Below are 23,888 nucleotides of genomic sequence, written 5' to 3'. Positions count from 1 at the left end.
CAATAATTTTTCTTTGTCTTTAATTTTTGCCAATTTGTTTACTATGTATCTTGGCGTGTTTCTCCTTGGGTTTCTCCTGCCTTGGATTCTCAGCACTTCCTGGACTTCGGTGGCTATTTCCTTTCCCATGTTAGGGAAGTTTTCGACTATAATCTCTTCAAATATTTTTCAGGTCCTTTCTCTCTCCCTTCTCTTTCTGGGACCCCTATAATGCGAATGTTTTTGTGTTTAACATTATCCCAGAGGTCTCTTAGGCTGTCTTCATTTCTTTTCATTCTTTTTTCTTTATTCTGTTCTGCAGCAGTGAATTCCACCATTCTGTCTTCCATGTCACTTATCCGTTCTTCTGCCTCAGTTATTCTGCTATTGAATCCTTTTAGTGTAGTTTTCATTTCAGTTATTGTATTGTTCATCTCTGTTTGTTTCTTCTTTAATTCTTCTAGGTGTTTGTTAAACATTTCTTGCATCATCTCGATCTTTGCCTCCATTCTTTTTCCGAGGTCCTGGATCATCTTCACTATCATTATTCTGAATTCTTTTTCTGGAAAGTTGCCTATCTCCACTTCATTTAGCTGTTTTTCTGGGGTTTTATCTTATTCCTTCACCTGGTACATAGCCTTCTGCCTTTTCATCTTGTCTGTCTTTCTGTAAATGTGGTTTTTTTCCACAGGCTGCAGGATTGTAGTTCTTCTGGCTTCTGCTGTCTGCCCTCTGGTGGATGAGGCTGTCTAAGAGGCTTGTGCAAGTATCCTGATGTGAGGGACTGGTGGTGGGTAGAGCTGGGTGTTGCTCTGGTGGGCAGAGCTCAGTAAAACTTTAATCATCTTGCCTGCTGATGGGTGGGGCTGAGTCCCCTCCCTATTCATTGTTTGGCCTGAGGTGACCCAACATTGAAGCCTACCTGGGCTCTTTGGTGGAGCTAATGGCAGACTCTGGGAGGGCTCACACTGATGAATACTTTCCAGAACTTCTACTGCCTGTGTCCTTGTCCTCATGGTGAGACAGAGCCACCCCCTGCCTCTGCAGGAGACCCTCCAACACTAGCTGGTAGGTCTGATTCAGTCTCCCCTGGGGTCACTGCTCCTTCCCCTGGGTCCCAGTGCGCACTTGTGTGTGCTCTCCAAGAGTGCAGTCCCTGTTTCCCCCAGTCCTGTCAAATTCCTGTAATCAAATCCCACTAGCCTTTAAGTCTGATTCTCTAGGCATTCCTCCTCCCGCTGCCGGACCCCCAGGTTGGGAGGCCTGACGTGGGGCTCAGAACCTTCATTCCAGTGGGTGGACTTCTGTGGTATAATTGTTCTCCAGTCTCTGAGTCACCCACCCAGTGGTTATGAGATTTGATTTTATTGTGATTGTGCTCCTTCTACCGTCTCATTGTGGCTTTTCCTTTGTCTTTGGATGCGGGGTATCTTTTTTGGTGAGTTCCAGTGTCTTCCTGTCATTGACTATTCAGCAGTTAGTTGTGATTCTGGTGTTCTCGCAAGAGGGAGTGAGATCACGTCCTTCTACCAAGGAGAAATCTTTAAGATGTCATCAACTTCTTGCTTGTTGGCCTATTATATGAACAGTTAATGTATAATATTGCTACATAATGTTTCTGATTGATATTTCCACTAATAGTTAAACATAGATTACTCAGTACTGTTTGATAATGATTATCTTATATTCTCTGTTGAAGTTATTTTTTATAATTTCATGTAAGTTGACTGTATCAGCTATAAGTTATTCACTAATATTGATCGCAAATTATGCTAGTCTTGTTGGGAGAAACAAAGGGTTTATTTATGTTATTACTTAGTACTGGACAAGACTAATTTTACTAGTCCTTTTATAATTATTATTGGCATATTCAAGTACACAGCTTTCCATAAGCAAACCAGAATGTTGTTTAAATTAAAAAGTAGAGTAATTCACTAATTTGTTGTACAAAAAGGTAGCTATATTTGTGAAATTATATTTAAAGGGTAGTACCTCTGAATTTCTTTTAAATTGTTGCATAACAAACAAATGTCCCTGCAAAGATTTATTTATACAGTAAATTTTATTACGTGCTTAATGCTATTCTAGGTCTTAGGGTTTCCTGTATGTAGTCCTAGCACTATCTTGTGTACCATAAGATACAGTCATGCTTATTGTCTTGTACAGAGCTTTCTAAAAGGACGTTTTAAATTTTATAATTAAAAAAAGTTAAGATTTCGTTTGTAATTTGATTTGTTTCTGTTTGCAGAGCGCCCTCTTCACTACACAGAAAATGTGTTGGAACAGGTGCTTCGGTGGAGTTCATTAGCTGAACCTGGATCTGCTTATCTTGTGGTGAAGAGATTCTTAACCATTGACACAGTTAAACACTATAATGGTAGGTGCTGTTATTTCGCATTGCAACTATGATTGAAAATTCAAGTGGTTAAAGGATAATTATTATGGCACAAGTGTTTTCTGAAAATGTAAAAATGAGTAGCTAAATGAAAAATCTACTGCCATTATTCTTAGAAAGAAGAATATATAGACCAAGTGCCAGGGTCATATTTTCCTGGTGGGTCAGACTGTGGTAATAGTTGGTTAATTTGACCATATCAAATTAAAGATTTAGCAGGAATGATTCATCTTTTTAAGGTTTTGGGTTTATTTTATTTATTTGCCATGCTTAAGTGTTTTCCTAATTTTTAGATAGATGGTGAATCATCTTGAATTATATTTACATTTGAAAGTTCTCTGAGCATTCAAGAATCGCAAGCTCTGAGATTGTGTGCTTGTTATAATTCTCACCTATTTTGCAGTAATATTGGAAAACAAATACAAAATAAATACTTCCAATAAGGATATTTGCCATCCAACTGGGAGAAGACATGTATACATGTAAGGTTAAATAAGAAGTTAGCTAGCACGGGGGATCCATATAAGACAGTCTCTGAACTTGTTTGAGGTATCAGAAAACTTTCATTTTGAAACTTAGATTCTTCTGTTATGTTGACATCATCTGACAGAAAAAGATTTCTTGCCACACTGTCTATAAACCAACCCCGAAAGCAGAGGATTTAAGTTTTATAAGATAAAATTTACCACAACTTTTATAATTCATATTGATAATAACCATTACTATTTATTAATCAAGTATTATAAAATGAGCTCTCTGCATACCAAAACTCATTTATACTTTTTAAAAAATTTCTCCAGGAGTTATATTATCATTTGAATTTTACAATTGAGAAAAGGGAAGCTCAGAGAAATTAAGTAACTTGCCTCCAGATCACACATTTATTAAGTACTAGATTTGAGAACAGATTGGTTTTACTTCTAATTATTAAGAAAAAAGATGGGGAAGTGGGTACAGTTCTTAAATGCGGTAAAGCTACTTGGTATGATTGCAGACTCTCTAGCTAGTAGCCATAAGTCAGCAAGTTCTTAATTGTACCAGGCTAATCTGATATGTTTCTGATTTCATGATAATCTGGCTACTATAACAGACTACAATGGACTAGATGGCTCATAAACAACAGAAGTTTATTTCTCACAGTGTGGCACCTAGAAGTCTGACATCAGGGTGCCAGCCTGGCCAAGTTCTGGTGAGAGGCCTCTTCCAGGTTGCAGACTGGGGACTTCTTGTATCCTCCCAGGGTGGAGAGCAGAGAGGGGAAGCGCACTCTCCGTGACTCTTAACAAGGGCACTAAGCCCATTCCTGAGGATTCCACCCTCATGACCTCATCTAATCCTAATTACCTCATAAAGGCCCCACCTCCTAAAACCTGATACCATGTAGGTAGGTTTCAACATATGAATTGGGGAAACATAAACATTCAGTCCATAACTCTGCCCTTCATATCTTACAATTACACAAAAGTATTTTTACAAAATGCAAGCAGTTTAACAGCTTCTATGTCATTCTGGTCTTACTAGCATCTAAATAAACACAACATGCGTTCTTTTTGCTATAGAAATTTAGCCTTTTAGACAACTTTGTCTTGTTTAACTTCTTTCTTACTCCTACATATGATTTTGGCCACATCCTCTGTATACTGCTTAACGATTGCAATAGAAATTCTCTCTCATCATATGACTGCTACAGACATCCCTGTCATAGAGCAGTGATTGTCAGGTGGGGGAGATTTTTGTCCCCCAGGGGGCATTTGGCAATGTCTGGAGATATTTCTGACGGTCACACTGGGTAGGGTGGTGTTTCTGGTATTTAGTGGTTAGAGACCAGAGATGCTGCTAAACATCCTACAATACACAGGAAGGCTCTTTACAACAAAGCATAATCTGGCTCAACATATCAATAGTGTCATGTTGAGAATCTCTGATTTAGATAACCTTTGAAATCTGGCCTAACTCTTAAATTCTGTTATTCTTTCATTTTAACATTGAGATAAAGGAAACGTATTGAGTTTATGAACAAACTCCTGCCTGCATTATGAAATACATTATAGGTTCTCATGGCTTCTTTTCTTTTAGAAAATAAGTCATCTTTTCAGGTAAATTTTAATTTATTTTTGGTGAGAATTTTTCTTTTTCTAATATCCCTCAAAAATGTCTCTTAATTCTCCATGTTGCAAAAACTTAGCTCTTGTTTGAATGCTAGTGGACTGTCTATGTGAATAAAACCAGACAAGAATAAGATCTTAAAAGGCTATAATATAAAGGAAGGTTTTGTGCAGGTGGCCTGAGGGATAACCCAAAGCAAGGATACCATTAAGTGCTGTATTAGCGATGTTAGATTGAGTGGGTTTAGAGCAATCACATCTGAGTAAAATCTTTGTTGTTTAAGGGCAACAAGAAATGGTCGAGTGACAAACTATAAATTGCTCTACCCACAAACTAGGTAGGAAGATTGGGCATTTAATTGGGCATTAAAATGATGCCTCACCTATTATACGTGTCCTCTTTTAGGGGTTATGAGTGTGTCCTGTTTTGAAAGCATCAAGCTTCTGTAAGGTCTAGACAAAGCACCTTGCATAAATACTGGGGAACCCAAGCAGTGGAAAGCAGGCTTACATGACAGTTTTTGAGATTTGGATGAAATATTCTCTAGAGTAAAATGTCAGTAAACTCTTATGCTACTCTCATATCTCCTGCATTCCTCTGACAGGGTGGGAGCTATGAAACTTATCACTGCCCCTGCACTCTACCCTCCTCAGCTGGCCAAGCCAATATGCAACTTGTTATTATGATATCAATAGTTCTTTCTACCAGGAAATTATGTCCCTCTGAATGAAAAAAAAAAAGTCAGGTTTTAGAGTAACCCTCAGGAAATACATTAATTAGACCATTTCATATTAGTAGTTATGTACTTTTGGTCAGAAACAGGAGTACCTATGGAGTAAATATTTAACTTTCTTTTTTAGTTTTCTAGCCAATAACATTTTTATAAAATGTTTTTAATTAGAGCTTGATTTATATTCAGATTGTCAAAGTAAAATCTTTTTCATTATGGTTGGTTCTGCATCTGTGTGCATTTAGGATTGTCATTTTAAAGAAGGTTTGGCCTATTGTTTGTTTTTAAATCAGCTTCTAAAGTCATGATTTTTTCTTATAGTCATGTCTTACAGTAACCTAGGGATTCTAAGTACTTCTTATGGGGTACCCTGTGTGATAGATTTTAGGTTGGTTAGGTATTCAGTCTACTTTGTCTTTGTCTTGGCAAATGTCTCCTAAATCAATCACAGTGACCACCTACTCCAGAGTTATTGCTCCATTCATTACATGCACTACTACTTAAAATTGGGATCTAAAAGGAAAATAGTGAAAGTAAATCAAATGTGATTTCTCTGTCAATTTGTTAGCAGAAAAACTGGAATCACCTCAGAAACACATGGCTCTTCACAGCAGAGAGGAAACAATGTTAAGGATTTCTTTTCCTTTCTTAAGATTTTCTTATTCTAACCTGGGGGCCAAGTGGAAATTAGCACAGTTTGAAACAAGGCTGGTTGGTTACAACCATACTTTTCTCTCAGTAATGAATAGCTATTGTGTTAATATTTTCTTAAAACATAAAGTAGCACCGACACCTCTGTCACACCTGTCTCATCATACCTGACACCTTTTGCCACAAACCTTAGTGTCTGTCTACCTATCCCTATCTCTTCCTGTCTCTCCTTTATCTACACACACACACACACACACACACACACACACGACTTGCATTTCATTAATTGCATGATGGTATTTCTGATTTTATGCAACAAATTATAGGCATATACTTTTGTTTGATACCACCTTCTTGCTTAATGAAAAATTTTATCAAATAATAAGTTTAGGGGTTTGGGGTTGTTTAGGGGTTTTAATTTTCTCAATTTGTTCATTTTATCTCAATAGTTTAAAATATAGATATCACAAGAAGGAACAGACTTTAGAGTCAAACAACACTTAATTTCTGCTCATTCATTTAAGGTAATGAGGAAGCATACTTTACTTTTATACAAGTATGTAAGAGTAAATGAATTTTCTGTTGCCTCTACTTAAAAATCAATTCTGTGTTTTGCAAAAGCAGCATTGTATTTCTGAGAAGCATTTTGGGCTATTGTCCTTATTGTAATGAGGAGGTAACTAACCTGAAAAGAAAAATAATAGTCTGAATTTCTTTTCTACCCCATGGATTATGGCTGAGACATTGAGATAGGGAGAATGAAACTTCATTTAAATTGCCATTTAGACTTTGTCAGAGCTAATCATATTAGACCATCTTATATTATCATTACCTCATATTAAGTTTCAACATCTCTATCACAAGTTAGCCATAAATTTATAGCTTCTATAAGGTTCCAGAATAAATAATTTTTTGTTGCAGAAGTCTTATTTTAAGCACTAAAGTTCTTTAATATTACCCCAATAGAATGTGATACAACAGAATCAAGTTTTAATGATCTCAATGGGGAAGAACTACTTTTAAGATAGAAGATGTAACTCAAATGAAAATGCGTGTGGGTTTCTAAATTTAGATTGCCACATATGACAGATGCTTTGGAATTAAATTTACATTAGAATAGAATAGTTCAAAATGCAGCTGCTTCCAGCAAATTCAGACCTGGAAAGCTGAGCCATCCCCTATCAACTGACTTAAGAAAATAAAGGAAAATTCCAGCAAAAATAGTATGAGTTCATAAATCATAGTCTAGCTGAAATAATTTATATTCCACTCCCGTCATATCTTTTTAAATCCAAAGATGTGTAAAAGTTGAAAGTAAGATCCAGTCCACTTCAAGTGGAAGTATTTTCTTGGAAATTGATGATAGAATAGAAAAGTAGTGTTCTACTTTCTACAATTTGCTGCATTGTCAGTAAAATGGCGTGGAATCTCTGGTACTTTTCTAGTCAATCCTCCAGTAGTAAGTATATTTACAATTTTACTGCTTAAGGATAATCTAATTACAAAAGGATGTTATCAGGCTGCTAGTTCTATTAAGCATTACTTCTTCAATACAAGTAACAAAGGAGAATATACTACTCAGTCGTAGAACTAAATTTTATTAAATACATTTTGAGCGAATGTCATGCAGTGAGTGAACTATATCAAATTCTGCTTCCTCCAAATTATAAAGAATATATGTGTTCTATATAATCAATATCAAACAAAGGAAAATATGGATAATTTTTAATTTGGAATTTAATTTAATTTGGAAGAAATTTCTAGATTTCAGGCTGCAAATATTGCCAAATATCACTTGGTTGTGGCACATTCTCTCATGAAAACTGCTTGTCTCCTTCAGCACTTAGAGTACATGCGCAGGGGTGGAACTTGGTTTTTCAGATAATGTACAGGCCTGAGAAAATAGTCTTTGCCAGCAAAAGAGGAAGGGAGACACATAGAGACCACGGAAAATAGACCATTTGTTTTATATTCCCTTTTCATTGCTCAGATCATATATAAGAGATAAATTGTTCATAGTTACTACGCATTTACTGGGCACCAGATGCTGAGCTGATGGCTTTGCATACACCATGTCATTTAATCTTCCTAGCAGTCTTAAGGGGTTTTTTTTACTAGTACTCTCTAAGCCTTTTATAAATGGAGAAACTTGGACACGGAGACGTTACATAACTCCCTCAAGGTGACCTGCTGGTAAGTGGAGAAGCAGGTTTTAGTTTTTAAAACTCTTGTAAATTCAGTCTATAAATCACCAGGCCTTTGGAAGGGTAATTTTTTCCATACTGTTTACTACAGACTCTGCAGTACAGAAAAAAATGATGTTTGTCCTTCATTAGATAAATAAGCAATTACATTCTGCTTGCTATGTGCTAAGCACTCTTCTGAATACTTTACATACCAGATCTACTGGGTGATCACTGTATAAATCCCCATTTAGCAGGTGAGGAAACTGAGATTTAGAGGTTACTACCTGGGATCCAGTGGAGGATGTGGTTGTCATCCAAGCCCAGGTAGTCTAGCTCCAGAGCAAACTCGTAGTCACTGTGCTATGTTAGTTCTCACATAGGTTGGGGAGGAAAATTTAAAGCCCACAATTTTTTAAAAAGCAAACATGAAATTATTATTTTTTCAAGATCAGATGAGATTGGGTGCATTCAGGGTGGTATGGCCATAGACTGAAATTATTATTTTAAAGAGCAAAATTATGAGACAAACATGACTTTTCATGTATTCAATGCCTAACTTTTATCTTAGACTTTTAAAGACATGAATAACAAGTATGGACTGGAGTAGTTAGAAAAAATCTTCAAGGATGAGTTGGGTCCAGAAGTGGGGGTAGAATTTGTATAGAACCAAGGAGAATGGAATTTCCCTTAGGTTCACTCAGATGATCAACTTCAGTCATGCCACAGAGACACAGATTGGTTTTCCAAACAGTGTATTATGATCAACTGACTTATAAATAAATATTATATTTTAACTTAATAGCTTATGAAGATGAGTAGGAGGAGTCTAGTTTATTTATTTAGTCCTTGAAAAGTCAGGGAAAGAAGTTTAGGCTTTTCATGTTACATAAGTAAGACTTCAAATAGTAAAAAAAAAAAAAATAGAGTTTTGGAAAGGGTATTAACATGATAAAACAGTATTTGCATAGCACAAATCTGGAATTATATGGAGCCATTAGAAAAGCAGGACATGGAATTATAGAATCCTGGCATCTAGGTATTAGGTAGAAAAGGCAGGGGTTAGGGAGATGATATTGGAAAAGAAGTGGAATTGAACCCCAGAGAGAAACTTTGAGAGAACAATGGCTGAACTGCTAGATGACTGGGCATGAAGGATAAAGGAGGAATATGTATTCTAGAAATACCATTCCTAGTTTATGTTCCCCCACCCGCTTCTCTCTCTTTGTGTCTCTCCCTATCTCTGTCTGTCTCTGTCTCTCCTTCCCAAGACCCTCCAAGCTCCTCCACAGATCAGTTATTTTACTGGGATTAGGGGCCACTAGTTAGGAATTACTGTTTTTGTCTAAGAACTTGAGGTTTTTCAAATGATTTAGAAAACTGTTTTTTTTCTTTGGGTGGGGAGATCAGTTTCATAGTCTCAGTAATATGATGTCTGTTCTGTTTAAATAAATAAATTGACCATTCTGCGTGGTTTCATACATGTACTTTTTAAGGGCTTTTCTAATTAATAACAAAATTACAGCACAATATAACTAAGAATACCAATCTGTTATCTTACCCAGTGTTACCTCTAAAGAACCTTCACTGAACTCAACTGAGCCTTCCTTCCTTGTCTGAGCAAACACCTGGAGGGGGAAAGGGGTTTATGATTCTCTAATGATAACAGTGTCTCTAGATCTTAAACTTTCTCCCCAGGATGAGGTAGAGGAAGTGAAAATATAAGTGTGAGGTACTCCACAGTTGAGGGACCTGGCAGTACTGGAAAAGCTTGGAAAAGCGAATTATTGGAAGCCATTTAATTCATATCCTTCGTTGTGTTACACACTGAGTCATGCACAATGTCCCCAAAGTACATAACTTCATCTTGGCCCTTAAGCGATGGGTGTTTTTTTCTACTTATTTTAACATTGTGTGAGCTTTTAGAAATTCTTCTAAGTTCTCAGTATTTATCATGGAACTTAGTGTTTCAAGGTTCTTTTTGGTCTTTCCTTCTCCTTACCATATATTCCTCTCAAAGCCTCCTCCCGAGTCCCTTAATAATGCGTACAACAAGAGTTAGCTAAGATAATTACATATGATTTTTAAAAATAAATTTTAATAAAAAGCAACCAAAGGTGTCAACAATATTTTTTTTTCCTAAGCCTGTTTTCTATTTGACCTATGAGTGGTTTACTTTAACACTGGACATACGATTATTTCTTATTGGTAAAATTAGAAAGCTTTATTAAGTTGAACAAAAATCTTAAAGTATAATCAGAAGGTGTGAATGGAATTGGTTTGGCTTGAGCAATATATAATATCTTTATCTCACAACTTGATTATAATTTAATGCTCTTAAAATACTTTACCTATTTCTAAATCAATAGTATTATAAATGCCTTTCTCCACTTTTCTGTTCTAAATCAACTGAATCACTAGGCCCACCCAATGTTTTCTAAATTGCTTACTGTATTTCTCCTATCAGGATATATAAGCACTGTTCGTTAGTCCATGTTCACTCTGTCTCTTACACTGCACTGCAAGTCCAGAAATCATCTCTTTTGAGGTTACTGTATTACTGGACTCTTAATACTTCATGAAGAATGAATTGATGTCATATGAATTTTGCTGAATACTACTTTTATATTTTTTCCTTGATCTTCCTATTGCATTAAAATACATCTTCTTTCAAGTCTTTTAATTGGATAAGTGTTATTTTTAACTTAAATAGAAGTTATTTAGCTATAAAATATTAAGAGATTATACCAGAAGACAAATGTTAGCAGTGTATTTTTCAGAAATTATTTTAAGGTCACAGACCACCTAAAAAGAACCTATTTTAGTATAACATCGCAATTAAAAGAATGTCATCTGTGACCAGTATGCAGATCATGAAAACTATTGGGGCTTGTCAGTTACTTTTGTTTGCGGTTAGGATCAGTGATGTGATTAATCATGGGGATTTTTGCTTCCAGGTTGTCATCCCATGCTCATATTTGAGTTATAAGGCACTATTTCAATTTTTTCTAACTTTCGTCTTCTTATACTAACTATAATTGTGAATGTCTGTGTAGTATTTGCTGTATAAGTAAAGGTTTTCCCCAAACCAAGGGATGCTAGGTTTTAGATTGAGTTTTTCTTTCTAAAATCAAGTTATTTGTAAATTTTAGAAACTCTGCATGAATATTTAAAAATTGTGTCACCTTAATACCAGGAAATTGCTAAAAACCCTCATCCTGATATAATGTCTCATGCTTCATCTTTTATGGACATGATCTAACATGAGGATAACAATCTGCAGGATAAGTGTTATTACTCCCGTTTTATAGGAAAAGCAGGAGTTGACCCCAGAATGACCATGTCGTGGCTACTTGGCTTCAGGTTTCTTTTCTTTCCACTGTTCCTCAGTTCTCAAGTAGGCAGTTTAATACTGTTGGGATTTCAAGAAGAAAGCTGTAGACTAGAGATACAGTGATAAATTTATTCGTGATAAATCTACACAACTTCAACATTTTTTTTTTTACCAAAAATGTGATTTTTAATAGAACTGTTGAAATGATTTCTAAGTGTGGGACACTGGCAGTATTGCACGAGCATTATTAGCAGTTTTGCCTTCTTTACCCTTACCTGTTTCATAGGAATAGGAATTTCTCTAATGTCTCAAGAATTCCTGGATTCCTGAGACAGGATTCCAGAAGAGATTTCTCTTTTACCTGTGTATTTTGCATTATTTATATGAGTGGTATTCAGAGAAATAAAATGCAAGCTGAGTATGTAATTTTAAATTGCCTAATAGCCGCATTTTAAAATATATATATAAACATATATATAAAGAAATAGGTGAAATTAATTTTACTTGTATCTTCTATTTAAACTCACATATCCAAAATATTATTATTTCAACATGTAATCAGTGTTATAAAATTGTGATATGTTTACATTTTTTTGGTATTAATCTTCAAAATATGGTATATATTTTATACTCATAGCACATCACAGTTGAGACTAGCCATGTTTCAGATGCTCATTAGCCAGTAGCTAATTGGACAGCATGGGCAGGCCTATGTATTATAAATAGATATAAATAGATCTGGTTACTGGATCTATGACTTATCCAATACTCCCCTGACACAAGGTGTTACCAGAAATTAACTAGAGGCTTCTTAATGGTAGGAAACACGTTATTACTTTATATCATCAAAACTGAAAATACAAAAATGTTTTATATTCTATTACAAATAAATGAAAATGTACCCAACTTACAAAAGTAAATGTTGTACTTTACAGAGAGGAAGGCCCTGGAAAGTATCAAAGAGGGAGTCTTGAAAATCAAAGAAGAACCATCTAAAATACTCTCTGGAAATAAGTTTCAAGACCGGTATTTTGTTTTACGAGATGGGTATCTCTTTCTTTACAAGGATATGAAGGTATTTAATATATGTAGTATTTGAATATGTATATACTTTTGTGTGAGTGTTAACATTCTTATTTCATGCCTCTCAGCCCTCTCTCTTGGAAGTCAAGGCCTCTAGTAAATAAAATGTACAGTAAGCTGATGATTACTTTCAGCCTCCGGGATATGACATTAATGCAACTAGTAACACAGTAAAGAACTCCCTATACGGTCTTTCTGAGCACCTCATATTTTTTAGGGCAGAGATTGACTTAAGTTCTAAAGAAAAGTCTAATATGTGTTACATAAACTAGCATATAAATCAGCATCTCAGTCAATAAAATTAAGAGAATGTGTCATGCCTTAAGGCAAAAGTGGCTTGAGTTTAGCAAATGGAAATTAATAAAATGTAGAATAAAAAGGCAAAACCCAAATGCTAAATCTGATTAAAAATTAAATCTGATTAATTAATATATTTCCTATACTCTTGAATGAATTAACTCGTAATATTGTATTTATTAATTGAATCTTACTGATGTATCCCAATATGTTTGAATTTCCTAACAGCTTTTATTAATGAATTGAGGAACGGAGAGAGGACTTAGAGATGAAAAAGAGGGAGTAGGTATAAGAATATTGAACTTAGCATCAGAAAACCTCAAAACCGCCAAGTTGGTTGTGTGAATAAGAATCTTAAACTGTCATCCTCAATTTCTAGATCTGTAATATGATGATGATAGTATGAGTCCTGCATGCCAGATTGTTGTAATGCTTAAATAAGAATATATATAAAAGTTCCTTTCCAACTGTGAAACATATATATATATATATATATATGTATACTAGCATGCTCATCAAAACAGCCCACTAAGAATATGAATAGGGAAGTTCCAGCCTGAGAAAAATCTATTCATAGTACATATATCTGAAAAGGGACTCATTTGCACAATATAAAGAACTCCTCCAAATCAATAATAAAAAGACAACCCAATAAAAATTGGGGCAAAGTATTGGACAGACATTACAGGAAGGAAGACATAGGAATGGCCAATAAGTGGTTGAACCAAAAGTGCTCAGCATCATTAGTTATCAGGGAAAATGCAAATTAAAACCACAAGCTATACCATTAGTACAACTAAAATCATACGAGTGACAACATCTAATGTTGACAAGGACGTTGATTAACTAAAACCCTCATCAATAACTGGTGGAAGGGTAAAATCACACAATTACTATTAGAACTTTTTTGGCAGTTTTTAAAATTAAGTTATTCATACATCTACCCCATGATTCAGCAACTCTATTCCCAGGTATTATATCCACTAAAGCACTTGTTCAAGAATATTCATAAGCAGCTTTATTTATAAAAGCTAAAACCTGTAAACATTCTAAATGCCCATCAATAAGAGAATGATATATTCAGACAATGGAATAATATTCAGCAATAAAAATGAATGAATGCAACCACATGGGTGAATGTTCAAATCCTCACTGAGCAAAAAAGTTTGACCCAAAATAGTACCATATGAGTCTGTCTATAAAAGGTCTAAGAAGAGGCAAAATCATTTATGGTGATGGGAGTCAGAAAGTGTTTGCCTGTGGTGTGGAGAAGGTTTGCTACTGAAGCAAGGACATAGGGTCAGTAGGGTACTTTCTAGGATAATAGAAATAAATGTTCTCTATCCAGCATTGGGTGGTGGTTACATGGGTATATACAGTAACATTTCTACTTCCTTGAGATTCAAGCAATATCCAAGCAATTCTTTTAAATGTGGAATGACAGCAGGACCTAAAGCTACTTTTTTCCATTGAAATCTAATATTCGCTTGAGTAAGCATTGCTTGCATATTTCAAGTGTGTGACGCTTCACTATGTTGTGTTTTGGAGGTCTATAAAGAAGGACCAGACTAGTAACATCTATTATTTAATACTGTATTGTTATGAAGGAAGAATTATTAAACAGCTTTCCAAAGTTCTATAGCCCCATTTAGTTGTGGCTTCTACTGAGCTCTCCACACACTGACCACTGTCCTGTATGTTCCTCCAGCAGGGAAGCCTCCAGGTGGGCATAAATAAATTTTAGTAGCATTCTACTTAGTGTATCCATTTCATGTTCATGTTCTTCAAGAACAGTGGAATGTCCAGGCAGGGAGCTAACAAAACAGCACTGAATTCCGCAGCCCTTAATCCCTCTCTTCAGAGGGCTGTATTATATACTGGAAGTCACACTTTGTTACTCCATCTGATAAACCTAGCAGGGAATCTGTGTGGGTATCAAACGATTGTTATCGTTTATTATCATTTGGTATCATTCTTCACTTTTTTCAGTGCAGGAAGAGTGGAGTTTGCAGAAATAAGGCATTTAAGAATTTGGGATTATGTGAGCCAAACACATCAGATTTTAAGGTTCATGAACTGTAGGTTTATGTTCATGAAAGGAAATGCTAAACTTCACAGCTGCTTATTCTAGCCATCTAGAACTCAATCTGATTGAATTTTGTTTGGTTTTCTTCAATGCGTCACCCACCTTGATCTTCATTAGACTCATTTCCTTCATCCTTGTCCTTCCATTTACATGTTGGTTAACTGTCACTTGTGTAGTTGGATATCTGCTTAGGGTATTTTAAAATCATCATGGACTTTTTAGTCCCATTAAGGAACCTACGCTTCCATTGTGTGGCAACAGAAGGTTGCTAGAAACAACTAGTAGCAATAGAAGTGCAGTCATAATGGCCCCAACTAACATTCAACCCATTAATCCATAAAAAGCAGAGTTCTATATATTTCGCTTTGATTATCGCACTTTATCTTTACAATAATCCTATGAAACTAGTGCTATAGTTATTCCCCCTTGACAGATGAAGAAATGTAGTATACCAAGATATTACATAACTTGCCCAAGATCACTTAGCCTATAAGCGATAGAGTCAGAATTCATTCCCAGATGTCTGTTTCCAAAGGCTTTATGCAGAGGCTTTATTGTTTCTTACTATAGAAACAATAATTTGTATTATTTTGTCTTGGTGTTATTGCTGATGGAATTTTATTTAAAGAGGATAAGTGTTTTTCATTTTAATAGTACCAAATATTTTCAAATATGACACTTTACACAATTCAGGTTTTTTATAATGTTTTTCCCCAAGCTGATGTAAATTTTAAAACCTGCCACAAGGAAGCGTGAAAAAAGCAAATGGGGAGGGAGTGGTCGTTAAAAGTTGCCCGCACTAATAAGCAAACTCTTCTTAGTAACAAGAATAATTTTTTTAAGCACACTAATTTAATTGGCTCAGTTAAAAATTTTACTTTGAAATATACTGCCTGTAGCAACATACTATACACTTCATAATACTTCAACTTTTTGAAGAAATACTCCAGAAAGTACACATACCTAAAGTGTTGTAATAAACCAACAGTAAAGTTATAATGCCAAAAGAGATTTCTTTTAATAGAACTTTGCATTAGGATCCTTACAGTTCCTATTTACGCTTATTCAGTTTAAAGATTGAAACTGAAAAGGGTTTCTTTCCACCTTGGCTGAACTCATCTTAAATTATGGCATCTGTGTTCTCTTTGGACAGGATAAAATACAAAGTCATGAGCTGGCATGTCCAGAGTGGCTTGGGAATCAGTTGTATTACTTCAGGCTCTCTCTCTATTGCCAACAGTATTTCAAAATATAGGCAGTCCTGGGCTTATCAATGCCGTGTATAAATAAGACTACTTAGATCAGGCACAGTGCTTCTCATTCTTAAATGTGCAGGTCCCCTCTACCTGTACTACTGGAACTGCAGCCTCTCACCTGACCCTGCTGCTGCCTCCATTGGGACTAGCAGTCTAAGCTTTGAGGAGGGACATTAACCACAGATGTAATCCGATTGAACCTCTGACAAAGGGGTCCAGGAGTCTGTGCTACTATATACACTCCTACATGCTCCTCTCCTTGACTCTTTCCTATATGGAAAACTTACTGCATTACAAAGCTACCTCACTGTTCCATATCAGACTTCAAGTGTTATTCCTTAACATTCATTAAAATAGCAAGCTAAAAAATCAATACCCCCAAACCAAACACATAAACTAACCAGAAAATGACCTTAAGAAGAAGAGGCTTACATGAAGAAAACTACAGAACTGCACTGATAGAAATGAAAGAAAATTAATGTAAAGTCTACTAATATTGATCTATGGACTTCCCTGGTGGTGCAGTGGTTAAGAATCCGCCTGCCAATGTAGGGGACACGGGTTCGAGCCCTGGTCCGGGAAGATCCCACATGCCGCAGAGCAACTAAGCCTGTGCCCCACAACTACTGAGCCTGTGCGCTAGAGCCCTCGAGCCACAACTACTGAGCCAGTATGCCACAACTACTGAAGCCTGCCTGCCTAGAGCCTGTGCTCTGCAACAAGAGAAGCCAAGGCAGTGAGAAGCCTGTGCACAGCAACGAGGAGTAGCCCCCGCTCACCGCAACTAGAGAAAGCCCACGCCCAGCAACAAAAACCCAAAGCAGCCAAAAAATAAATTTATATATAAAAACACAAAAAAACATAAAGTCTACTAATATTGATCTATAGGTTTAATGTAATTCTTTTCAAAATTGCAAAGGGAATTATTTTTAGAACTTGGAAAAAATGATTTGATAACTCACCTCAAAGGGTAAACAGAGAAGAGTATTTGCAAACATTTGGGGGGACATAAAAAGTAAAATAATTGTCAAGTATTTCCCATCCAACTATTTATTCATACAGTAAAACTAAAATAGGTTAGATAATATCCTGGCATAAAAATGAACAGAGATAGCATTGGTAACATAAAGTGAGGTAAAAGATGTAACTGTTTATCATAATTTATTTTTGATAATTATGCCATCATAAATGCATGTCTAAAGAAAGATTTGTTTAATAAGGACTAGGATAATTGTTAACCAAAGTTTTTCAACTTAAATTCTCATCTATACTGTGGACTAACATTCAGTCCATAACAATATTTATGACCTTTACTTATTCACACTGTATGAAATGTCATGCATTTTTATAGAGAAATATGAATATATTTGAATATAGGGTGCTGCCCCAGACAACACTGGTGGTATCATGGAGTTACAAAGTATATTGCACATGTATTTTTTAAGTATGAAAAATTGAAAAATTATCAATTCTCATATACATCTGGTCCCAAGTGTTTTGAATAAGGAATTATTGTATGTGTGTTTGTATATATACACACCTATGTAATCATATATATGTATCCAGATTTATTTAAATTTATAACATTTTAATCAAAACAATCTTCATTTACTAAAAATTTGGTATTACATTCATGAAACATTGGAGAAACTAAACATTCTAAACTCAATTCTTAATACTTAAGGAAAATAGAAGGATACTGATAAAATCTGTTGAATTACAAATTTACCTTGTTTTCCTTTACAGAGTAGTAAACCTGACAAAATGTTTTCTCTCAGTTCAATGAAGTTTTATCTTGGAGTAAAAAAGAAGATGAAGCCTCCAACAAGGTAAAGCTTGGAAGGGAAGAGCTGTTGAAAAAGTTACAGAAAAGTATGTCTGTTCAAGGACTTAGGGATCAGTGGCATTAGTCTAACTTGTTATAAGTTAAGCTTTAGAAAGATTCCTTAAGTTGCCACAGACATGTGGCAGGAGACCTATGGCAGATCAAGGGAACCTGTGTGGGTGGATAAGGAGGGATGATGATGTTCCCGCTCAAGTCAAGCTACTGGGTGATTGCATCTCCTCGGTGTAGAACAAGAAATCCCCAGAAGGCCCTGTCTACTGGGAAGCACATGGGTTTCTCCACATCCCATTCCTTGCTCAGTCACAGCCTAGCGATGTAAGGAATGTTCCAAACAAGTCTACCCAAAGGAAGACAAATGCTGCCCTCCAGCCTCCATGGCTTTTACATCATCTTGGTCTTGGCTCTATAATTTGCCCCCTTCGTTTTGCTGAGTTTGGTAATAAACCCACAGCACACAGATGGTTGAGAGGAAGTGGACCCTTCTTAAATATTATGTTTCTCATTAGCACTTGAATCAACCCAACATTCGAGTTATACCACACTTTCTCATCACGGATTACTTCGATTAGCTAATTAATGTTTGCACTAATACTTTTAATATCATGAAATGCCATTTTAATGAACTACATATGATTCAGATTCTATCACTGAAAATGTCCTCACTTTTGCCTCTGTGCTTAATTTCTAAGCCCAGCACATATATCTGTGTTGTGACTGGCACATTCTTTAAAATTTCTCACAGTATCAATAAGTAAATATATATATATTATCTTATTTTGGCCATTTTCCTAGACATCTGTCCTTACTCAGCCCCGAATATCCTGTGAGAGATTTCCCCCACTGCCGCATAACATCATGAGACCCTTTCCCCCTGTGTCCTTCAGTGTATTTAAATTTGTAGCCAAATACCTCAACATCTATCATTTACCTCTAGATAAATCATACCCAATGAATCATCACTTGTGGGTATCAATTCTGTTATGCATTCCCACCATTAAATATTACCTCCTTAACATCTAATCCTGTGTATTATCTTATAAAATGAATCATTTTTAATATGTATGCATGTGTTTTTTTCCCATGCGATGCAGTTGGGGATTGACGGCATATTCTGAAAAACATCTCTGGTAAGTTAACAGCCAGCAAGTTTTGGATTTGATATATTGATGATACAGGATGAGTAAGTGAATAACGATATTATTTGGCAGATAGATCTAGAGACAGGAAATGTTTCTTCTAAGTGAAGTTAAAATCTTTTCTAAATACTTTGAGCCTATGAAGAGGAAAGTAGATTTGCTTCAGGGTTTAGGTCTATTTCAGTCTCGTATCCTATTTGCCACTGCCTCTAAAGAGAAGCTACACATGATTTCTTCCTACTCATTATGTAAATGAATCTCTGGTTTTATGGGATAAGCAGGCAAAACTCAGTTTTAAATAAAGGATAATAAGTAACCAAAACTCAGAGTAAAAAAAAAATTTTTAGTTTTAAACCTGTTCTTTCCATAGAGGTATTTTTTTCTCTAATCCATTTTGAGTTTATTTTTGTGTATGGTGTTAGGGAGTGTTCTAATTTCATTCTTTTACATGTAGCTGTCCAGTTTTCCCAGCACCACTTATGAAGCGACTGTCTTGATCTATGTTTCTGTTTTTGTGCCAGTACCATATTGTCTTGATTACTGTAGCTTTGTAGTATTGTCTGAAGTCACGGAGTCTGATTCCTCCAGCTCCGCTTTTTTCCCTCAAGACTGCTTTGACTATTCTGGGTCTTTTGTGTCTCCATACAAATTTTAAGATTTTTTGTTCTAATTCCGTTAAAAATGCCAGTGGTAATTTGATAGGGATTGCATTGAATCTGTAGATTGCGTTGGGTAGTATAGTCATTTTCACAGTATTCATTCTTCCGATACAAGAACATGGTATATCTCTCCATCTGTTGGTATCATCTTTAATTCTTTCATCAGTGTCTTATAATTTTGTGTATACAGGTCTTTTGTCTCTCTAGGTAGGTTTATTCCTAGGTATTTTATTCTTTTTGCTGCAGTGGTAAATAGGAGTGTTTCCTTAATTTCTCTTTCAGATTTTTCATCATTAGTGTATAGAAATGCAAGAGATTTCTCTGCATTAATTTTGTATCCTGTTACTTTACCAAATTCATTGATTAGCTCTAGTAGTTTTCTGGTGGCATCTTTAGGATTCTCTATGTATAGTATCACGTCATCTGCAAACAATGACAGTTTTACTTCTTCTTTTCCAATTTGTATTCCTTTTATTTCTTTTTCTTCTCTGAGTGCCGAGGATAGGACTTCCAAAACTATTTTGAATAAGAGCCGTGAGAGTGGACATCCTTGTCTTGTTCCTGATCTTAGAGGAAATGCTTTCATTTTCTTACCATTGAGAATGATGTTTGCTGTGGGTTTGTTGTATATAGCCTTTATTATGTTGAGGTAGGTTCCCTCTATGCCCCCTTTCTGGAGAGTTTTTATCATAAATGGGTGGTGAACTTTGTCAAAGCTTTTTCTGCATCTATTGAGATGGTCATATGGTTTTTATTCTTCAGTTTGTTAATATGGTGTATCATGTTGATTGATTTGCATATATTGAAGAATCCTTGCATCCCTGGGAGAAATCCTACTTGATCATGGTATATGATCCTTTTAATGTGTTGTTGGATTCTGTTTGTTAGTATTTTGTTGAGGATTTTTGCACCTATATTCATCAGTGATATTGGCCTATAATTTTCTCTTTGCATAGTATCTTTGTCTGGTTTTGGTATCAGGGTGATGGTGGCCTCATAGAATGAGTTTGGGAGTGTTCCTTCCTCTGCAACTTTTTGGAAGAGTTTGAGTGTTGGCTCTTCTCTAAATGTTTGATAGAATTCACCTGTGAAGCCATCTGGTTCTGGACTTTTGTTTATTGGAAGATTTTTAATCACAGTTTCAATTTCATTACTTGTGATTGGTCAGTTCATATTTTCTATTTCTTCCTGGTTCAGTCTTGGAAGCGTATACCTTTCTAAGAATTTGTCCATTTCTTCCAGGTTGTCCATTTTATTGGCATAGAGTTGCTTGTAGTAGTCTCTTGTGATGCTTTGTATTTCTGCAGTGTCTGTTGTAACTTCTCCTTTTTCATTTCTAATTTTATTGATTTGAGTCCTCTCCCTCTTTTTCTTGATGAGTCTGGCTAATGGCTTATCAATTTTGTTTATCTTCTCAAAGAACCGGCTTTTGATTGTATTGATCCTTGCTATTCTTTTCTTTGTTTCTAATTCAGTTATTTCTGCTCTGATATTTATGATGTCTTTCCTTCTATTAACTGTGGATTTTGTTTCTTCTTCTTTCTCTAGTTCCTTTAGGTGTAAAGTTAGATTATTTATTTGAGATTTTTCTTGTTTCTTGAGGTAGGCTTGTATAGCTATAAACTTCCCTCTTAGAACTGCTTTTACTGCATCCCATATGTTTTGGGTTGTCATGTTTTCATTCTCATTTGTCTCTAGCTATTTTTTGATTTCCTTTTTGATTTCTTCAGCGATCTCTTGGTTATTTAGTAACCTAGTGTTTCGCCTCCATGTTTTTCTGTTTTTTATGTTTTTTCCCCTGTAATTCATTTCTAATCTCATAGCATTGTGGTCAGAAAAGATGCTTGATATGATTTCAATTTCCGTAAATTTACTGAGGCTTGATTTGTGACCCAAGATGTGATCTATCCTGGAGAATGTTCCCTGCGCACTTGAGATGAAAGTGTAATCTGCTGCTTTTGGGTGGAATGTCCTATAAATATCAATTAAAGCTATCTGGTCTCTTGTGTCATTTAAAGCTTCTCTTTCCTTATTTATTTTCATTTTGGATGGTCTGTCCATTGGTGTAAAGTGAGGTGTTAAAGTCCCCCAAAATTATTCTGTTACTGTCGATTTCCTCTTTTACAGCCGTTAGCAGTTGCCTTATGTATTGAGGTGCTCCTATGTTGGGTGCATACATATTTATAATTGTTATATCTTCTTCTTGGATTGATCCCTTGATCATTATGTATTGTCCTTGCTTGTCATTTGTAACATTCTTTATTTTAATATCTATTTTATCTGATATGAGTATTGCTACTTTAGCTTTCTTTTGATTTCCATTTGCATGGAATATCTTTTTCCATCCCCTCACTTTCAGTCTGTATGTGTCCCGAGGTCTGAAGTGGGACTCTTGTAGACAGCATATAGATGGGTCTTGTTTTTTTATCCATTCAGCAAGCCTGTGTCTTTTAGTGGGAGCATTTAATCCATTCACGTTTAAGGTAATTATTGATATGTATGTTCCTATGACCGTTTTCTTAATTGTTTAGGGTGTGTTTTTATAGGTCCTTTTCTTCTCTTATGGTTCCCACTTAGAGAAGTTCCTGTGCCATTTGTTGTAGAGCTTTTGGTTTCTCCATCAAATCTGAGTGAGATCCTTGCCAGGTAGAGTAAACTTGGTTGTAGGTTCTTCCCTTTCATCACTTTAAGTATATCATGCCACTCCCTTCTGGCTTTGTAGAGTTTCTGCTGAGAAATCAGCTGTTAACCTTATGGGAGTTCCCTTGTATGGTATTTTTCGTTTTTCCCTTGCTGCTTTCAATAATTTTTCTTTGTCTTTAATTTTTGCCAATTTGATTACTATGTGTCTCAGCATGTTTCTCCTTGGGTTTATCCTGCATGGGACTCGCTGTGCTTCCTGGACTTCGGTGGCTATTCCCTTTCCCATGTTAGGGAAGGTTTTCACTGTAATCTCTTCAAATATTTTCTCGGGATCTTTCTCTCTCTCTTCTCCTTCTGGGACCCCTATAATGCGAATGTTGTCCCAGAGGTCTCTTAGGCTGTCTTCATTTCTTTTCATTCTTTTGTCTTTACTCTGTTCCACAGCAGTGAATTCCACCATTCTGTCTTCCACGCCACTTATCCATTCTTCTGCCTCAGTTATTCTGCTATTGAGTCCCTCTAGTGTAGTTTTCATTTCAGTTATTGTATTGTTCATCTCTATTTGTTCTTTAATTCTTCTACGTCTTTGTTAAACATTACTTGCATGTTCTCAATCTTTGCCTCCATTTTTTTTCCGAGGTCCTGGGTCATCTTCTCTATCATTATTCTGAATTCTTTTTCTGGAAGCTTGCCTATCTCCACTTCATTTAGTCGTTTTTCTGGGGTTTTATCTTGTTTCTTCATGTGGTACATAGCCCTCTGCCTTTTCATCTTGTCTGTCTTTCTGTGGATGTGGTTTTTGTTCCACAGGCTACAGGATTGTAGTTCTTCTTGCTTCTGCTGTCTGCCCTCTGGTGGATGAGGCTATCTAAGAGGCTTGTGCAGGTTTCCTGATGGGAGGGAATCGTGGTGGGTAGAGCTGGGTGTTGCTCTGGTGGGCAGAGCTCAGTAAAACTTTAATCCACTTGACTGCTGGTGGGTGGGGCTGGGTTCCCTCCCTACTGGTTGTTTGGCCTGAGGCAACGCAACACTGGAGCCTACCTGGGCTCTATGGTGTGGCTAATGGCCGACTCTGGGAGGGCTCATGCCAAGGACTGCTTCCCAGAACTTCTGCTGCCTGTGTCCTTGTCCCCACGGTGAGCCACAACCACCCCCCACCTCTGTAGGAGACCCTCCAACACTAGCTGATAGGTCTGGTTCAGTCTTCCCTGGGGTTACTGCTCCTTCCCCTGGGTCCCAATGCACACAGTGCTTTGTGTGTGCCCTCCAAGAGTGCAGTCTCTGTTTCCCCCAATCCTGTCGAATTCCTGCAATCAAATCCCACTAGCCTTCAAAGTCTGATTCTCTAGGAATTCCTCCTCCCATTGCCAGACCCCCAAGTTAGGAAGGCTGACGTGGGGCTCAGAACCTTAACTCCAGTGGGTGGACTTCTGTGGTATAAGTGTTCTCCAGTCTCTGAGTCACCCACCTAGCAGTTATGGGATTTGATTTTGCAGTGATTGCG

The 23,888-nt window shown here is 36.2% G+C and overlaps 1 protein-coding gene across 1 annotated transcript in view; it reads left to right on the top strand.

Moving 5' to 3' along the window:
* The window catches only part of ARAP2 (ArfGAP with RhoGAP domain, ankyrin repeat and PH domain 2), a 188,765-nt gene that overhangs the window by 145,120 nt on the left and 19,757 nt on the right, over window positions 1–23,888 (top strand). Inside the window, 4 exon segments of the mRNA XM_032633599.1 lie at window positions 2,228–2,356; window positions 12,314–12,453; window positions 17,847–17,929; window positions 19,038–19,073. Of these exon segments, the coding sequence (XP_032489490.1) occupies window positions 2,228–2,356; window positions 12,314–12,453; window positions 17,847–17,929; window positions 19,038–19,073 (388 nt within the window).

This window comes from Phocoena sinus, chromosome 5 (assembly GCF_008692025.1).
Source record: "Phocoena sinus isolate mPhoSin1 chromosome 5, mPhoSin1.pri, whole genome shotgun sequence".
In the NCBI taxonomy this organism is placed as follows: domain Eukaryota; kingdom Metazoa; phylum Chordata; class Mammalia; order Artiodactyla; family Phocoenidae; genus Phocoena; species Phocoena sinus.
Note: the sequence above shows the minus strand (reverse complement) of the source record. Positions and strands in the feature narration are given on the sequence as shown.